Source organism: Phalacrocorax carbo, chromosome Z, assembly GCF_963921805.1.
Source record: "Phalacrocorax carbo chromosome Z, bPhaCar2.1, whole genome shotgun sequence".
Taxonomy (NCBI): domain Eukaryota; kingdom Metazoa; phylum Chordata; class Aves; order Suliformes; family Phalacrocoracidae; genus Phalacrocorax; species Phalacrocorax carbo.
In genome coordinates this window covers 797372-816423 of record NC_087548.1, presented here as the reverse complement: position 1 = coordinate 816423, position 19052 = coordinate 797372, and the positions used below count along the sequence as shown (strand labels likewise).

Below are 19052 nucleotides of genomic sequence, written 5' to 3'. Positions count from 1 at the left end.
CGCCCGCCCCGCCCCGTCCCTGGGGCGCTCCCGCCGCCCCGGCCGCCGAGCGCCATCTTGCAGCAGCAGTGCCGCTGCCGGGGGCGGCCGTCGAGCTCCGCGGCCCCTCCAGCACTCAAACCTTACCCTTACTCTGCTCTGCGGGAGCAGCTGAAGCCGAACAATCACCTATGACAGAGTCTCATTACAAATAAAAGCAACACACTCACCTCCATTTACACATTTATTAATATTACACCTGCTTCTAGAGCCCAACACGTGGGGTTGGTTTTTTTTTTTAAGACCAACCCCATCTGCCACAAGGAGAGGTTAGTCATCTGTTTCTTAAACTCCTTTCCCACTTCTACCCGTGTACTTACTAAAGAGAAGCTGTAAACTTTAGGATATTTATTTGCATTAAATTTTTGAAATGTACATTCCATTGAACAAGAGCTGTATATCATGATTTTCACTATAAAACCATTGTGGTAATCAGCTTTAGTCCAAGAGTTGGAAGTAGATAAAAGTTAAACATTCATACATCTCAACTTGAAGAGTAAAAGTATGTGCAAATATAAAGAGACTCTCATAAAAAAACACTTTTTACATTTTAAGCATCGACTCACGAACAAGTGAAATATGTCCCATCTGCACGTGACTGCTAGTTATCCGTTATTGACTGCTCCATGTAAAACTGAAATGAACAACCTTTTGCTGGCTCAAAGGGCACCTTTCCAGAGATCAGATATATCTGCTCATAAATGCGCTGTATAAGTAGACACAAACATATTCTAGAGTTGGAAAGAGAGACAGGCAGGGAGAGAGAGCAAGTGAGGGAAAAAACTTGTTAACTATTGACTCTGATCTCTCTACTCCAGGGGCAATCAAGGAGCAACGGCGTATCGCTGGTGCTAACCAGATGCAAAGAACGATCTCTCTCGATTTAGTGCAGCAGGCTGTAGTCAACTGTCGAAGAAAAGAACAGGAACCACAGCTATAAACGTCAGAGTCCCTAATAAAATCTGACATTGACTGGGGTTTATCACCAGATACACCTTAATCTCAGCTGTACAAGTTGGGATGAGAATACTAGGGCCCCCTCAAAAGACTGGTCATCTGATCTGCCATTATGACTGTGGAATTTAATGAAATGGCGCACACAAGGTAACTGCTACTGAGCAGTTTGCTTTCAAACACAACGTATGAAATGCAGCTGCAGTTTTATACTCACATATTATTAAAATGTGAAAAAAGTTTGCAAATTCTTGCATCACTTAAAAAAAAAAAAAGACAACGCTGGGTTTTCATACCCCAGCACACGTATCCTTCACTTTCACATTAAACAGAAATGAGTTGCACAAGCATTACTAGCTCCGTAGAAAACTCTTCGCCTTTCTATGTTTCTGGTAGTTCAAAACCAGGAAGTTCTGTGATAAACCATAAAATTCTTCATATCCTTATGCCATTTGGTTAAAAAAACATCCTGAGTTTGTTTTAAAAATTTTTTTTGTGCAATTATTGGGATAAAAAGCTTCTCCCCAAAATGCAGTAGATCAGCTTGTTCCATGAGCATCCCTGGCTTCTGTCCAACTGCTGCCCAGGACTGCGTCTAAAGGAGCCCGTTTCTTCCGTATGCTGCGTCCAGAAGCAATGAGATCAGCATACCCCCGCTGGTGGGAGAAAGCGTAGGCGGAACGACGGCCAGACACCCCTCGGCGGAAAGCGCTCTGCCTGCGCTTTCGCTGCTGTTCCTCTGCCATGTATTTCTTCCGGTTCTTCTGAATCTTCATGCATGCAAAGACAATTAGTTTACGGGTTACAAGGGAAAACAGCTTGTTTGCATTTACTGTCTGGGGAAATAACCTGATACTTTTTTACATCCTTAAACTGCTTAAAAGGAGGGTTCTCTTTTTTTGTCTATCAAAATCTTGTTTTGATTTTGTTGGACACAAGAATATATGCAGTAACACATCACTGTTTCAGGTTTTCATTTACCTTCAAATGTCTTTCACTGAAGTGGATTGAAGATGTGTAATTGAAAGCTGGTCCTGCATTCTCATGCTAACACTTATTTACTATCTTTTCAAACAACACTACTGCAATTTTAACCATTTTCATACCCGTAGGCTATTTGCCAGCTCAAGGCAGGAGAGAAGCAAACAAAAACCATCCGCTATATTCTGACAGGTAACAATGGAACTCCAACACAGCCCAAATAAAAGCAGAAGCCAGGCCACCCGTACCTTCCAAGTAGGTTTGTGGGGTTTTACAAAGTCAAGAGCTCAGCCAGGACAAACGCCGAATTAGCCCACGCTGAGCGGCGTGCCGAGCTGGTACACGTACCTCTGCAGAGGCACATCAAGGAAGATGCTGGGAAATAAGAACACATCAAAGCGACGCTCTGCTTTGGATGGCAAGATGTCACAGCACCAGTCGTCACCCAGCTAGAGGGCAGGCTGGGTCTGGCCTTTGGAGAGCCCTGCTCTACCCTCCCTGCCCACGGCACCCGAGCTCCAGCCTCGTGTACTTCTCCCTGGGGCACACTCACACGTTTATCTCTAATACTAGCACCAGTACGGACTCCTGTAAGTAAATACATGCCAAATGAACTGAAATAACGTTAAGACTTTATACTCACTTTATGACTTTCCGAAGGCCAAATTGTCATTGATAAGAAACGCTGTGCCACTACAGGAAGTAAGCAAATAGCAATTGATAAAATCATGGTCAGCCAGAGGTACGGTTGTCTCAGAGCATTTGGAGCGGTTCCTAGGAAGAAAAAGAGCAAAAATTAGTTTATGACATGATCAGGTAAACAGAAATAAGATACTAAAAGGCACAGCTCCTTTCCTGAGGCCCTAACATTCACCTATTCTGACTAAAGGTCAAAGAAAAACATTATATTAGAGGCAACTACCTTACTTTGGTTGGGTTCAGCTTAAAAATGAGAACATAAAATTGAGCAGTTTTGTTTGGATTTTGTTTGGTTAGGGTTTGGGGTGGTTTGGGGTGGGTTTTTTTGGGGGGGGTGGGGGGGGCAGGGGAGGGTGGGCATTTAGATCCAAGGCAACATAAGAAAGATTTGTCACTAGGAAAACTGGGAAGCAGTTTTCCTCAGAAAAAAAAAGTGCTAATGGCTGGTACTTACGCCTCCCAGGACTCCCAGCAACATCCCAACGAGCTGCGAAGAGCATTTGGCTCTGTCTCACTTTGAGCTCTTCCCTTGTACTGATCAATTAGCGCAACTTTGCAACCACATACCCTGCCAGATCATTGCATTCCCTTTACTTTAAGCTGCCCCACCAGTTTTAAATTAGTTTTCATTTGCAGACACCTACTGCTGGGCAACATCAAGTTCCAGCCCATTTTCATTGAAAGAAGAGAAATATTCCAGTAAAGGAACCTGGCCCCAAACATAGACAAAACCCTTCCTTGGAAGAGAGTTAGTGTTTAACATCATTTCCTTTCACAGGCCTCAGGTTCATGCCATGACATTTTGTCCATAGTTCTGCTCAAGTTACAAAGCTGTGTGAGACAGGAATGAGAAACACGAAACACAAGGACTGACCTGTGAACTGAAAGCCAGAAGGAAAGAGAACGTGGATTCCCGCGCTGTGGAAGTCAAATGTGATACCAAAGTAAAGTGCAATACTGCCAAATACTGAAAAAGCATTAACAAAAGTCCAGTAAGACGTATCCAAGCCAATCTGAAAGCAAACAAAAGCTCCAAATGAGTTTATTAACTCAAAATAATGTCAGCTACTCTCAAGACTGACAGTGTTTTGGTCGTGCCATCTCTCATCCCGTTACCCATCAGTCAGCGAGAGAGCATCAACAGAGAAGGCAAAAAGGGGAAGCTTTTTGCATATTGTTACATTTTTCATAGACAAATTTAGAATCATGACCAGAAAGCGTTTTCAGAGCAACTGAGATCAGGAAGCTAAGCTTACTTGCCTGAAAATTGACGACAAATATAAGAGAAGATGCTGCCGTGACAGCAAATGACTGGTAATCTGAAGGTGCCTCTCCATCTTGTCCCATAGTTTTAAGGTAAGCTCCATATGGTATGAAGAAAATTATCAATGAAGTTACAGCTCCATGAAGCAAACTTAAAAAAAATTTCTTGTAGTTAAAAAGTAAATCTTTCTGTCCCAAAATATACAGTCTGGGGAACCGAAGACTCAATTTGTCGCTCACATCCTTAAAGGGGGAAAAAAGAAAAAAACAAGAAGCTCAACTATACAGTGTCCCAAAGGAAATGGCAGGCTTATTTCCCTTTTCAGACAGCAGAATGTCCACCGCTGCACGGCCCTTTACAGCTATGTACTGTGTTGGAGTCCTTTCCCTACACAGTGAGTAAGCAGGACATGGGGGCTATCATTACACGTCCTGACTTTAAGTCCCTAACGAATGCTCAAGTGAGAGCTTAATTTGGTACTGAATTTATTTCTTAGCTTTTATCACAAAAGAAAGCAGAAACGTTGCTTTGCCTAATCAGCAGGTAAGCCTTGGACAGAAAAACAAGTGGAGAAGGCCAGAAGGACTTATCCCACTGAGTGAAAACAACTGCTACACACCAAGATTTCTGTCAAATACAGTCATTTAAAAATGTGCAGTCCCTACATCTGCAGCTCAGAAGGGTGAGCAAGGAATACCTCTTCCATTAACAAAGCCACCCATTGCTGTGCTGTGTGAACAATGTCATGGAACAGCAGGCACTTAGAAATATTTTTAACAAACACAATTAGCACTGAAGGCCTCTGACCTGACCAACTTTGGCTATTTCAGTAACCCTCTGCTTATCGTCTCGTTACCTCACACACCGCGAAGAGGAACACAAAAACCCAAAAGACCATACAAAACACCCACAATGCCTTGTACATAAAACAAAGCAAGCAGTTTTTGTGTAATTAAGACTTGATGTTAGATGCCTTTGGATTCATCTGCTGTTAACATGGAGAATACCTGGTCAAGCAAGCCAACTAGCAGAACCGGGAGACTAGAATACAACACATTGTACAGCGTGATGAACCAGTCTTCATATGCTGTCTGTAAGAAGAGAAGGAATTTCAGTAGTTAATTATTTCTTTTTGATTACCTTTTCCTTCCAAGTCCTGAGAAAATTCACACGTGCTCTACTATAGCATTAAATCACCAGTCTCAGTGTTTACAGAAAAGGCAAGCCGCACTTTAGCTCCAAGCTCAGTTTAAACTCTTTTTAGCCTGTATTAAGCTGCCCCTCTCTTCACAAACCATCAGCGTTGCCTGACCTGGAACACTATCAAAACTGAACACCTCGCACCAAGCATCAGTCTGGTTTATAGCTGCACTCGTGACTGTGATGAGCACTTGGCATCCCACATACAAGTCTGAGAACCCTGGATTCTTTGTACATTCTTGTTTTGCTCTCTCCTAGGCACCCACAGTTTCCATCACAGCAACAGGAGGAACCTCAGGCAGGGCTGAAGTCTGTGACTATGGCCCTGATTCCCCATGCAATGACATCTGCCCATGGAGATAAAGTCTTAAAGTCCTTTCAACACTACGTGAACTTCAACACTGACAGTTACAACAAGCACATTTCAAGCCATTCTAGCCAGCAGTACAAGATTTAAAAAAATCTGAGTTTGGTTTCCTACTGATATATACCTGCACCATCTCACTTCACCAAGGAATACCTTAAGTAGCAGAGTTGGGAAAGGATTCCCAAACTACTATATAACAAACTTTCCCTCCCCTTCTCCCTGTACAATCATGATACTGAATTTAGTGTTCTGAAATCATAACCAGCTGCTTCGGTTGTAACTAACTGGCTTAGTAGTTACCACCTACTCTCCTGCAGAAATCACTGATGATGACCTCAGGTTCCCATCACATCCCAGGTTAAGCCTTTGCTAATCTGCACAGACAAAATGGAAGATCTGCTTGTTAATATTACACATGAGCATGTCTTCTTACCTGGGCAGAAAAGCCATTAAAGAATGAATACCAGATGTGGACTAGTGTAAAAGCAAAGTTTTTGTAGAAAAAATATCTTAGAAACTTGCACATCCTAATGTAAGACCATCGTCCGTGGACCAGCAGCAGCCTTTGGAGGTAGCGGAATTGCCCAAAAGAGTAGTCACTTGACATGACGGCTTGCATCCCTTCTTGGCCACTGATTCCAACTCCAATGTGGGCAGCTAAGTTAATGAAACAAACACCACACACTAAGTTGAACAAAGGGAGAGGAACAACATGATCGAGGGCAAATCTTCTTCCATCTCCTATTTTCTGCTTCAGGTTCTCCAGCCTCATTTTATTTCTGTATACAGCACAGAGGCTGCATTATAGCCTAACGCGACAGTGCATAAGCCCTCCCTGGCCCTGCTATTTACTGCTCACGTCTCCACCGTCGCTTGGATTCCCTCGGTGCTTGTTCCGTCAGAACAGACGCTGGGAACTTCGACGAAGGGAGAACTAAGAGATGAGGCAGAGCGAGCAAACCCCTGAACAAACTGGGCAGGAAGCTTACAAATACACTCCTGACATAATGCATATCCCAGAAGTTTCTTTCTCAGTGGGATTTCTCAGGAAGCAGTTCAGAGAGCGCTAGCTGCAATGCAGCACGGCTAGTGCCTCCAAGCAAGGGGCAGCTAAGCTATTGCTTTGTTCTTTATATTACACTTCTGTAACCCATGTAATAACCACAGACATAATTCAAGTCCCTTCTCGGGGAATATCTAGAGAAAAGGCTAAAGTACATGGACAGAAACCACTGACCATTTCATAAAGGGCTTCCCCAGAACGGGAAAGCACAGGCATAGAAGCTAACAAAACCCCAGTGATGTTAATGTGGATAACGAAATAGATGGCAGAATCTTCTGAAAAAGAGTAATAGCGAAGAGACTGCAGAAGAACACCCAGAAGAGATCCTTCCTACCAAGAGAAGTTTTACAGCTGCCTTACTTTTAATCATGTTTACATCATTGGCACCATCCCCAATAGCCAGAGTAATAGCTTTCTTGTATTTCTTCACAAGCTCGACCACCATGGCCTTCTGCTTTGGAGTCACTCGACAGCAGATTACAGCCCTGCATTCACAGGCCAAATCAACAAAGTTCTGCTGCTGCTGTTCTTTGTAAGCTTCAGCCCTTCTTTTCTTCTCAGATTGCTTTTTCTTCTCTTCTGCTGTTCTGGGGAATTTCAGTTTAAGTTTCTTTTTCTTCTTTTTCTTCTCTAGCAGGATTTCATTCTGCGTAACAAAAATACTTTGTTTTCTTCTACGCTATTTCAAATTGCACTCCAAGTACTGCCTATACAACACGCTTAACTTTATTATGCTCCCATCAGCCATTTATAGCATTTAAGTAAAATGCTCGTGCAAAGGAGTGAACAAAAAGCTACAGAAACAAAGAAAAGAATGTACTTGGTGGGATTAACAAAAGCAAAATGCTTGTATTTAGTGTCACAGCACTTCGTGCAGAGTTTAAAGGAATATTTCCTCTGATGTGAACTAACCCACTTTAGAAAACATTCAGTATTTAAACTTCCCTCTCTCCTACCTCCCCATCTCCTAGAGGCAGCACAACTGTGCCCAGCACGTGTGGAAGTGTCCTGTAAATACCGGGGTTAGCTCTGGAGCAGTTCAGCTAGAGCAGGGGGTATCAGAGACCTGCCATCTTATGTGATGCTCCTGCTCAATGACCTTTAGGCACCCCCAGCCTGCTTCCTATGCCTTATACATGGGTGTACATTTCTTTATACAAAATAGAAGTCCAGGCCTGGAACGCTGAAACATGGCAGATGGTCCTTAGCTGCTCACTGGACTTTCTCCTTTACAGGTGCCTGTAAGAGCAGCCTGCCAGCCGCGTGGGTAATAGTCACTGGATTACTGTGAGTCACCCCGCTGCTAAAAGCTCTTTTCTGCTTTGTAAGCTCCTGTGACAGCACTAAATTGCAGGACTGGGCAGGAAACTTGTCTTTTGTTTCTAACCTTTCACTCCCGTCTCTCATTTCAAGCACTATTTCTGTGCCTATACCGAAGCCATGCACCCTGCAGCACTGGCAGTATCTTGTTCTAATTTTTTTTCCCGTTAGACCAGAATCCCCATGAAGAATAAACATGCTGAAAATCAGGCTGTGCTTTTGCAGGAGCTTGGCTTTACTTTGATGGCAGCTACCAGGGTGGTTTGAAAGGCCCAAGACATTCCTTATTTAATTGAGCACTATTTTCAACTTTCAAAACCAAAAACATTTCTGAATACAAATATCAAACAGGTCTGTTCAAGTGGCGGCACAACAGCCACAGAATTATCATTGGCTGGTTTAGCAAAGCAGACAGATGAACAGAGTCCTCAGTGAAGGACACCGTGACTTGGTGGTACCCCCAAACTGTCAAATACACAGGAGAATATCTTTTGTACATACCAACCAGGAGCCAGTGATTATTAAAGCACGATCTTTACTACCGTGGAAGAAGGGCTCATTCATTCTTAGAGAGGAATGTGTACTTGATCCAGCTCTGTTCCTCTGGTTTTCCAACCTAGTTTGAAGAAGAGCACTGGAAAGAGAGGTGGATACTATTACAGAAAGGTCAAGGATAAACTTTAAGCTAGATCAGTCCCAGACTGAGAATTTACAAGAAAGAAATGCAATACATGATGCAAGGACTTTGTTTGCCACCTATTAGGTGATGTTCTAAGCAGTGCTAGAGCAACAGTGAAAAGAGGATCACACCGGTTTGAAAGCCTTGCTGTTTTGCAAGTAAGGAAAAATTTGGAAAAACGAGCCAAGAATAGTTGTGACTGTTACAAGGCTGTAGTTCTCCCAGCCTTGCGTTGTTTTTCCTTGGGTCTAACCATTTTGACAAATGCTTTGTGACTAAGCGCTGAACACCTTGTGATCCGTTGTGCTTTTATAGCATAGGTCTGTACTGCGTACAGGAGCATGGGATAGGGTGAAAGACCAGCTGGGGTAATGCTGGGGTTCAGGGACAGGTAGTGAGAGCAAAACCTGGCAACTAATCAAGATTTGGACTAGGGAGAGACCTGCTTAGCCCACTCCAGGTGAGCTCTAGGCTCGTCTCAACTACAGGACATATTTAACATCAACAGTTGTTGACCTGGAACTTACAAGCTCCTGCAAACAGGATATCTACCCACAAGTAAGGAGGTTACCTTGTAAAATTACAATTCCATAAGAAGCAAAAGAAACAGACGATGCACAGCTGAATGACTGCCAAGAAATACTGTTCAGTCATTGAAGAGTCACTGTGGGATAATGTTACTGCTGGGTTAATTTTAACAATTGAACATTTTCAGTTCCCACAAAAGAAATCCTGTGTGTTTTTTACTTGCCTGATATCTTCTCCATAGCAGATTGTTGTTTCGTCTGTTAAGAGTTCACAAGAAAATCCAATATTTTCAGCAGTTTCTAAAACAAAATAAAAATAGAGAAGTTTTTACTTAAAGTTCTGTCATGAGTACCTGTTGGGAGCAGTGAGAAGTACCTGAAGTCCTTCTAACTAATTTTGAAGTTATGTTTCCATATGAGAATTTCCTTTCATTACTACAGTCTGGAAACGGGGGGGGGGGGGGGGGGGGGAAGGAATCATACATAGGACAGAGAAGCTGGGGGAATGCTTGTTAATTATTTGTCATACAACAACTGTGTGGCCATGAAGGCGCAGCAGGTGCTGGATTTAAAGTCGACAACAGGGAATTCTAGTTCCTATGAAATGTACACTACTGTGGTGCAATGCATTGTCGCAAGATGTTTTGAATGCAAAAACTGTTAGTGATCTGGAAAAGTCCATCAGCCAATTCGTGGAAGAAAGACCTACCAGGGGCTATTTATCTTGATGGTGGAGATGCTGCCTCCATGTCAGAGAGCTGTTACACCAAAGGCATTGCAAGAATCAACCACAGGGTATGCCACACTGTCTCGCCCCGTCCTTGCTCTGGATTCCTTGAACCAGAGAGATGCTGGTCTGGCTGCAGGTCCGTCCAGGCTGTAGCACAGCCATTCTTAGTTACAAATCTAATGCCATTTTTTGAACTGACTTAAAATGTGTTGCCAGACTGCAGACTAGCAACTACCAGAGGAAAAGCAAATCAGTCTCTGTCAGCAGCACTTGTGATTCTTTGGACAGTTAATTTTCACTGTAAAAAGATAAGTTTTGGTACCTGCCCTCAGAGCCAAGCAAGCCTGGTGCTAAAAGCAAGTTGTCCTGCATTTGCTTTGCAATGGGAAAAGCAGCAGCTGGCTATTTCCCTCTAGAAGACAGTGACAAAACCAGTCATCTAGGCTAATCTGTTGGAGAAACAGAGGTTACACAGAAGCCCATCCAGTAACTCTGGACTGGGAACAGCTTCTGCATGTTGTAGAAATTCTTCCAGTTTTGTTTTAAATGGACTTTCATACTAAGCTTTTCTAGAAAATCGTATGCTTTATTTCTAGTCTGCATTTGTCCCAGTTTATCTTCTAGCCCTTACCCTGTTTTTAGTATTTATTTGGCTGTTAGTAAACCCACCTTTTTTGTCACCAGTAAGCACCCAGATTTTAATGTCTGCTTCTGAAAGTCTGGAAATAGTTTCTGGAACTCCATCCTGTAGTTTGTCTTCAATAGCTGTAGCACCAAGCAGCTGAGAGATATTTGAAATACAGGTATTTAGTAGGATAAACATGTATAAAAAACTGATTTCTTTTCAGTAGAGAATGAAACTATCCCAGATAGGTCTTCAAGCCAAGGTACAGCTCAAGTTAAGAATTCAGTAAAGACAGACTCCTGCACATAGAAGTGACCACACTGAAATACATGTACTAAAAGACGTTTCCCTTCATTCTATTAAACACTAAAATTTGGTGTGGCTCGAAAGCCAATAAAATACTGAAAAGATCTAAATCAAAATGTCCTAATAAACAGGGATAATCTGTTTTCAAAAAGATCTGTTTCTTCTTTTACAAGAATAAAAGTACACTAAAACATTAAAGCTTGACTTACAATCAAGTTTTTTTCTATTTCCTCATATACTTTGTCCAGAGCTTCATCACGATTAGTTGTAGCTACACTGGCCTCCACAAACTTTTTATTCCATGCTTCAAATTCGTCATGACTAATGTCTCTATAGCACAGGCAGAGTGTCCTAAGAGTTTCATTTGCAAAAATCTGGAAAACAATTAACAAAACATATCCACAAAACACTTAATTTGCAATCCAAACGTAAGAGTTAAGATCACAGGCATTTGCTAAGTCTGATAAAACAAATCTGACTGCACAATTAGTCCTGGCTGTTTCAGAAATGCCAAAAATCAGATTACAGCTAACAAGGCAATTCAGTTCAAGTCTGAGCTGCAAGACTGAAGATGTGACATACAGAACAGAGTGCAGTGATCTAGAATAATGATAGCTATGAAAAAAAACCATGTAGAAAAAATTTAAGTTCACTTCTCATGAAAAGACAATTAATGTACTTTTAAGAACATGCATGAAAACTTGTATTGCTTTAATTATTTCTTGGGTTTGGGATGACTTGTAGAACCAATTATAGGCCTGTAGTTGATTGAATAGTTCAGGAAAAGAAAATGAATAAAATTATAGTCAGAAATAAAAAAATGTAATTTAAAAACAGCATATAAAATACAAACATACATCTAGTGCTTCTTCTGTAGCTTCTCTCTTTAGATTCCTTGGGTGCAACCGTTCATAAATTACTGTATCAGCCCCTTTACAATATAGCCTGATATTTCCACCTGATTCTCTTACTGTGGAGTAAAATATGAGAGGTTGGACAACATGTTAGAGTACATTTAAGTGAAGGTATAGTTTCAGATTAGATTTTTTCAGTCTACTGCTGTTAAGTGCCAAAACTACAAGATGATGTTTTTTCTTCATTATCTCTAATATTATTCAATCAAGTAACTTGGTTGACAAGTGCATTTCCTCTTCTCTTTCGTGATGGGAGAGGATATTTAAACTCCCAAAGATTATGTTTTTGATAATCCTTCATATAGTGTTAATATCTCACTTGCCCACAGGGGCTAGGCAGAGACATACACTTAGAGGTATGATGCACCATAATTACAGCTTAGAAACAACACATCTCTAACTGATTCAAGACTGACTTCTTTAAAGCTAGTTGAAATTAAAACTAAAGAGCTACTTATACCTCAGCCTGCGTGCCTACTGTTCCAATAGCTAGAGGAACATACAACTTTTGTTTGTTCTCTGGGGAAAGGGGGAATCAATCCTCTTTTAGATGCATTTGTAGCATTTTTCAAGCTTCTGCTAAGAGGACCTGAGCTTGTCTTCGGCAGAGGCCACATCTGGACACCAGGGATGTCTGGTGGACACATCTGCACCTAATCACAAAGCCTCTCTTTTTCTATACAGAGCTATGTGGATTAAAATCTATCAGAGGACTATGTGTTACACAGCTGTAATTCTTGACTTCAACTTCCCTCGCACGGACTTTTTCACCTATGAAATACAAGAGACCCCTTCTATGAAGGTTGCCTGTGACCAGCTTACCAATGACAGACATCCGTTTTCGGTCACTGTTGAAATCCAAGATAGCAAGGACATCATAAGTTCTTTCAATCCCCATCTCACTTATAGTGATGGTATTTTGTGTTCGTGAAAGAAAAACATAGCCAAGGTTTCTGGCCGCTGTAACCAGGGCCCCTTCGTCTGGGGAAGCTGCTTGGTAATTGAGCTGACCTGTATCATTGGAACAGTGAAAAGAAGAGAAAGCCAGGATGTACCTGAGCATTACAGGGGCACTTGGACACCACAGCTAAAAAATTCACACCCGTTCTTTAGAGCACTTGTGAGCTGGATGCGCAATGCCGCACCCTTTCCTCTTCTGAAGTGAGGTCTAATTCTGCTGCAGCACCCGACAGCAGTGCACTCACAGGAGAGGGGCCAGGGACCAACTCCTTTTTATTATGTGTACTTTCCAAACAGGATAGGACACTGAACCCTCTTCCCCCTAGGTAGGGAGGTAAATGTAGGTAAAAACTGTAATTTCTCTGTCTCAAAACAAATATAACTTAAATATTTTAATTTCTCAATACATTCATTTAAGCATTTTCAAAGGAAGCTCCAAAAGACAAATCCTGGGCCACAGACACCAACATTAGGTAGAGGAAACAACCCCAGAAACATCAGTAGGAAGACCGAGAAAAGATGGGAGACTGCTGGTTTCACAAAGCTCTTGCAAAGGCAGGATTAAAACAATGTTACTCTTCAATGTTTTAACTAAATCTTCCAACCTTATTTTTCACATTCATGAATTCTTCAACAGCCATTCACCTGTAAGTTTAGTTTGTCACATTTGTTACTCATTTTGGTTGTTTGCTGCCAATACTCTTAGGACAGACATTCGTGATTTGTATACATCTACAGGGCTGTGCTTCAAGGAGTAAGAGCATGAAACCCTCATGCCGAAAACACTTGTTTTTCCACACTGAAAACAAGTGTCCACATGTGTTTGTACTTTCACATATGTATGTGGAACCAGAGACTAGACTGGTATCATTATCATTTTATTTGAGGTTTATGCTTTTGAGATTTTAAAGATGTATTTCAACAGAGAGAAGACCTGTAACATGAAAACACAAGACCTCTGTACACGCTGTTCCCCTGCGTTTCTAAACCTGCTGTTATTTAAGATGCGCATTTGCTGCAACTGTAACTGTCATAAAGACAGTCCTCCTTCCATAAAGGGTCATGAGTTCAGCACAGGGAATAGCACCTGCTCTTGCTTTTATTTAATTTAAAAGAGCAGCCTAGCACTCCTCTCTTACGGGATCGGCATTAGCTTTGGACCTCTCCCTTGTGCAACTGGATTTGAAATATTGCTTCCCCTTACACAAGAAAAAACAAAAGCCCAAACATACTCACCATCAGAAGTGTCAACCATGACTGTGTGACAAATAGCAAGCAGAAAAAAGAACTTCTGAATTTCTGGCTCCTTTCCAGATTTTATTTGCTCTATCAGATAGTGATCATAGAATAAGAACTTCCCATCTGCATACTTGTTCCAGCTGAAATCCACTTTCTGCTTACAAAACAGAAGAAGAGCGAGTTTGAGTTAGCTCATGTGCAATTGCTTTGTGCCTACCTGCATCTTTTCATTCTTTGGCAAGGGAACGTTCCCCGATCTATGGACCGTAGGGACTTCAGCGCCAGAGCGGAGCGACCTACCTCCGGGTGGCTCTGAAGCTGCCCTCCTCCGTCCCGCCAGTCTCCTGCAATGCAAGTGACATCGGTTAGAAGGCACAGGACAGAAAAACAAAGATCTTCCAACTCAGTCACAGCGTAGAAAAATTTACAGAACATCTACTGCACCAAAATAGCTCAAATTTTAAAAATAACGGCTTCAAGCTGCATCAGGGGAGGTTTAGATTGGCTGTTAGGAAGAATTTCTTTACTGAGAGAGTGGTCGGGCACTGGCACAGGCTGCCCAGAGAGGTGGGGGAGTCACCGTCCCTGGTGGGGTTCAAACACTGTGCAGACGTGGCCCTTGGGGACATGGTTTAGGAGGCCTGGGGGTGTTGGGTTGGGGGTTGGACCTGATGATCCTAGAGGTCTTTTCCAACCTTAATGATTCTATGAAAAGCAAGTTCTTTCACAGCCGCGCTACCTTTGTATACTAGTGACACCAAAGCAAATCTAAGACAACAGCACGGGGTGGAATCGTCACAAAACATCCATGTTGCCTTAACACAGCTTTCACTGTCAGAAATTCCTCATCTCTCTTCAGAAGTAGGATGTTTAAAAACCACATGGCACCAGCATAGTGTGCTCTTCGTTATCTGAGTCGACCAAATGATAGTTTTGGAGCACCTATGCTGTCTATGACAAGTACTGAAATCCAGACAAGATTGGAAATGGAAGTAACTAACACTGAAATTAAAAACTGCTGCTGTTATTATATTTCCTTATTTATTTCTAGATTAATTTTGTCCCTGAAGTGTTTCTCCCAAAAGTAAAGCATTCTGTAAATCACTCATTTCTGACTTTTCTGCTGGGAAGTTCCACTCAGGTCCATCAGTTTCCTCTCTTTGAAGGGGAAACAGTTGGAAAAATCCCCACAATTCAATTTTACTGGAGCTATATTCAATGCCAGGGCTAAATCGTGGAAGTTCAGCTGAAACTAAAAAAAGACTCATATGCACCTGATTTCAAACAGGCATTAGAATTCCTACTCATTCGTACGGACTGACCAGAGGCTGCAGCTGTGCTTTACAGGGACTTGCAGGGTCTTCCCCCATGCTCCTGGCACAGATCAGAGCTCCTGTGCTAGCCGTGGTTTTCAGTGCAGGGCGCAGCAGTGTAGCACAGACTTACCGTATCTTTGGCCGTTTATGCAACACTTTTTAAATGTCATGATGTTCTGTGTAAGTGTTCCCGTCTTATCAGAGAAGATGTAGTGGATCTGCCCCAGCTGCTCATTCAGCGTGGTGGTTCTGGCCTTCGCGGCCGTGTCCTTCTCGGGGTAATACATTTGCAGGTCCCAGTTTATAAAATAGCTTTGGCCCAAACGAATCACTTCGACGCTAAATGAAATAAAATTAATTTTCTCACTTCCAGCTGCACCTCATATTTCAAAAGAATGACATATTATCAGATCCAGGGACACTGACTATTTTCCAGGACTCAAATTGCTTATATAGCCCAGGAACTTAAGACAAAACAATTACATTTACCAAGACATTACAGAGCACCATCACCCCTACACAGGCCACTCAGACTGACGCTGCACCACACAGCTGACCTTTAACACTGCACTAACAGGGGAAAAGCCTCTACAGCCTTATCAAGCCAAAGGTATCGACAGTGCTGCTCCCAGAACAAACAGAAATCCCGCTTGGGAATGGCATTTTAAGTACAACTCGGAGAAGAGCAGGTAGGAGGCTGGTGACTTAAAATGTGTTACAGACGGGTTTGTCAAAAGCAAAATTATTAATACTTCACGGGGCAGTACAGACTGTCTTTTGCGAATAAATCTAAAAAATACGACTTTTCCATTTTAATTTTTTTCCCAAGTAGTTTCCTTCATGTACTGCAACCGCAGAATTAGACTGAGAAGTTAAACACTAGCAGGATCAAGTCTCCAATTTTGTCAGAGATCATTGCTTGGGATAATTTTATCCTTAGTTGAAATATAGAGCAGATATGCTTCATACTGTAAGAAAAGCTTGATATCTTTAAATTCTGAGTCAAAGTTCATTGAGTGATTATTTTATACAAAAGCAATACAGATCACTTTCTTGTCCAAGTCTCAGTGCAGAGGGTGAGTGTATCCAATGGCTTTTCAGAGGGACGGAGAATTAATGTGCTTTCCCATCCAACATGAAGCTGCATTTGTTACCACCAATGGGAAATTAAGTCCATTCACCATTAATCAGTAAATTAAATTCAACCCCATCACCAGTTCAGCTATTAAAGGCCAAGGTATTTACCCACCTTACATAGAGGGAAATGGGAACCATGGTGTTCAGAACAATGATATATCCCCAAAAGTTAAGGAAGCCACGGTACGGAGGACTGAAGTCTTGACCATCGTAGAGGTACCAAGACGAGTTGCCAATCTGCTGCTCCCAGTAAGTGTGGCCGATGGCAAGGCCAGCTGACAGCAGGATGAGGACGACAAAAATCTACAGCGTACACAGAGAGGCTTGTGACACTTTGGAAACATTTGCTTGACATAAATCCCAAATCTCCACATTCAAAATACAGTATTACATGTATTCGTAAGTAAGAAGAAGGGGAGCAAACCCTTCCCACAAAATGACCTCTTCAAATAATCTGGGTTCTAATTTTAGTCTATTTCCCAAGCATCGTTTTCATGTTTTTACATGTATTTAAGCAGGCAGTGAATAGGGGACGCGGACACGCTCGGAGCAGAGGCAGAACGGCAGTCCTGCTAAGACACGCGCCCCTGCCTGCCAACAGGCCAGCTCCTCTCTCCTCTTTCCCCGTGCCAGGGAGTCACACTCGGGTGAGGGCAGGCGCAGGCTGTAGGACAGCGGGTGTTCCTCGCACACACACCCCACAGGGGCCGACCGAGGACAGAAACCAGGGGTGTTGAAGCTTTCAGGCGGAAGAGACCTCTGGACCAGGACCTGGGTCCTCAGCCCTCTGCCCAACAGCTTAGCGCAGGCAAACAGGAGCACCTGCAACACTGGGTTTGAAGCACTTTTCTGCATCGCGTAGGCTGCCCTACACCTGCAGTTCAAGGTCACAGATTCCACCAGCAACAGGCACCTTTTTAGATTCCCTCCTACTTCATCCCAACTCATCAGGTCAAAACAAAGTAGAAATATACTTGTTACACACACACACAAAAAAGTTTTCTAAATTTGGATTCAATCTAGTCACTTAGAAATGAACTAAAACACCTGAATTTTAAACAGAAAGGCTTACAGTATAAACCATGTAATTCATAAGGGAGTCGATTTTTGTCCTTTTAAATCTCGTCTTTCCACTATTTTTCATTATTTTTGTATCAGCGCCTAAAAATAAAGACATAAGAAAGGAGAGATACAATACGCAAAGCAGTGCTAGCATTACTGTTTTACAAAACTGGGGCAGTCAATGTTTGTAAGATAAACAAATCATTTCACTCTATAGGGCATGCTTTCAGTTGGTATTACACACGTTCAATTCATATATACCTGCAAATATGACCACTCCATGGCAGAAGTCTGTATTCCTGATTTTACATCCACGTAATAAAATCTTATCAGCATCCAGTGAATAACACATGTTTCTCCAGAACAATGTTCCTGCAAACTTATCCAGTCGGTTATTAGGTTCTTCACATTCAATCAGACCTAAAAGGTTTGGAGGAGAGTATGTTTAATATACAACAGTTAAAATAAGAATGCATTGATTTGTACCCACCATACAAGTAATTTTACTTCATAAGGTTGTTTTGTTTTCGAGAAAACGAGTGTTCTGAATAAACAACAACTTTGAAATTTAGGGTGTACAAATACTCAGTGCTGTATTGCTGACATTTTAAGTAGGGTACCTTAGGGAGGCATTTTGCTTTGCAGATTGAAATAGCAGAAAGGATTCATTTCTGCACCAAGACTAGTACACACAGCATTTACTGCCAAGTCAGGCACTTCTATTCACCTTTTCTTTTAGTATTTCTCAAGTTTTAACACAGGCCTGACTACAAGGGCCTATGTCTCTCTGGATCTTACACTCTAGCGTGAACGTAGTCTTCAGTTCATTTCGCCGTTGAAGACTTACTAGCAGTGATCCCACAAGGGGAAGGCGGCCTTCATGCAATGCATCGCTGCAGATAACATCGCCTCTGTGCATTGCTACACTGCGCAGGCACCTGAACATTACAGCTGAAAAAGTGACATTTTACTTTGACTCTTAGTACTTGACCTATTCCCACTGCCTACTTTATGATTGGCCCTTGACGATTTATATTTGCATTTCCATCCCCAAAACTGGGTGCATCCTAAAATTTTGGTTCATGCTGCACTTGCTGTTACCAAAACTCTGTTTCAGAAATAAACAAACAAACAAACATTAATGTCAGCTAATTGCCAGTTGCTACAGGGGAGCACAGAATGGCAGTTTCAGGCCAAAACACGGCTGCCCTGAACCCTGCCTCTCCTCGAGACTGGTGGATGTGCAAGGAAAAGTAAAATTTAAGGTGCAGGCCACAGATGCTTTCAACAGTCTCGCAGCAAGCTGCAGCCAACAGATCTCCTGAACCAGAGCTGATGTCTTTGTGGGCTGGCTCTCCTTCCATATAAATTTGCTCAAGAGACGTTCTTTGAAAGCACAAACTTTTTACATCCACAACATCCTTAGGCAAACTGTACATTTTAGCTTAACTACGTATTGTGTAAAAGTGGTTGCCTTCTGTTTTATTTTGAATTTGTCAGTTGCTCATTTCACTTCACGTTCCTCAGTTCTTGTACTGGAGGGAACCAGGAACAGTCCCTACTTGCTTCCTTCTCCATGTCACTCTGCTCTAAGTTCCCTGCCGTCCTCGTGTGTGTCCCCCCCTCATTTGCAATTTTAGGACTGGTAAAAAATTCAGCTTGAGATAAAA

The 19052-nt window shown here is 42.2% G+C and overlaps 1 protein-coding gene across 2 annotated transcripts in view; it reads right to left on the bottom strand.

The window, feature by feature from the left end:
* Positions 1 to 89: 89 nt before the first annotated feature.
* The window catches only part of ATP8B1 (ATPase phospholipid transporting 8B1), a 42727-nt gene continuing 23764 nt past the window's right edge, over positions 90 to 19052 (bottom strand). For both annotated transcript variants that reach the window (XM_064439612.1, XM_064439613.1), the window contains 19 exons: positions 17644 to 17802; positions 17393 to 17481; positions 16433 to 16623; positions 15314 to 15522; positions 14168 to 14211; positions 13865 to 14021; positions 12491 to 12679; positions 11612 to 11724; positions 10964 to 11128; positions 10493 to 10604; positions 9318 to 9393; positions 8389 to 8521; positions 6928 to 7213; positions 5938 to 6161; positions 4945 to 5028; positions 3934 to 4179; positions 3548 to 3686; positions 2618 to 2748; positions 90 to 1763 (listed from right to left, as the gene is read on the bottom strand). In XM_064439612.1, the coding sequence (XP_064295682.1) occupies positions 1533 to 1763; positions 2618 to 2748; positions 3548 to 3686; positions 3934 to 4179; positions 4945 to 5028; positions 5938 to 6161; positions 6928 to 7213; positions 8389 to 8521; positions 9318 to 9393; positions 10493 to 10604; positions 10964 to 11128; positions 11612 to 11724; positions 12491 to 12679; positions 13865 to 14021; positions 14168 to 14211; positions 15314 to 15522; positions 16433 to 16623; positions 17393 to 17481; positions 17644 to 17802 (2978 nt within the window). In that variant the 3' untranslated portion in view covers positions 90 to 1532. The remainder of the gene's footprint in view (positions 1764 to 2617; positions 2749 to 3547; positions 3687 to 3933; positions 4180 to 4944; positions 5029 to 5937; positions 6162 to 6927; positions 7214 to 8388; positions 8522 to 9317; positions 9394 to 10492; positions 10605 to 10963; positions 11129 to 11611; positions 11725 to 12490; positions 12680 to 13864; positions 14022 to 14167; positions 14212 to 15313; positions 15523 to 16432; positions 16624 to 17392; positions 17482 to 17643; positions 17803 to 19052) is intronic.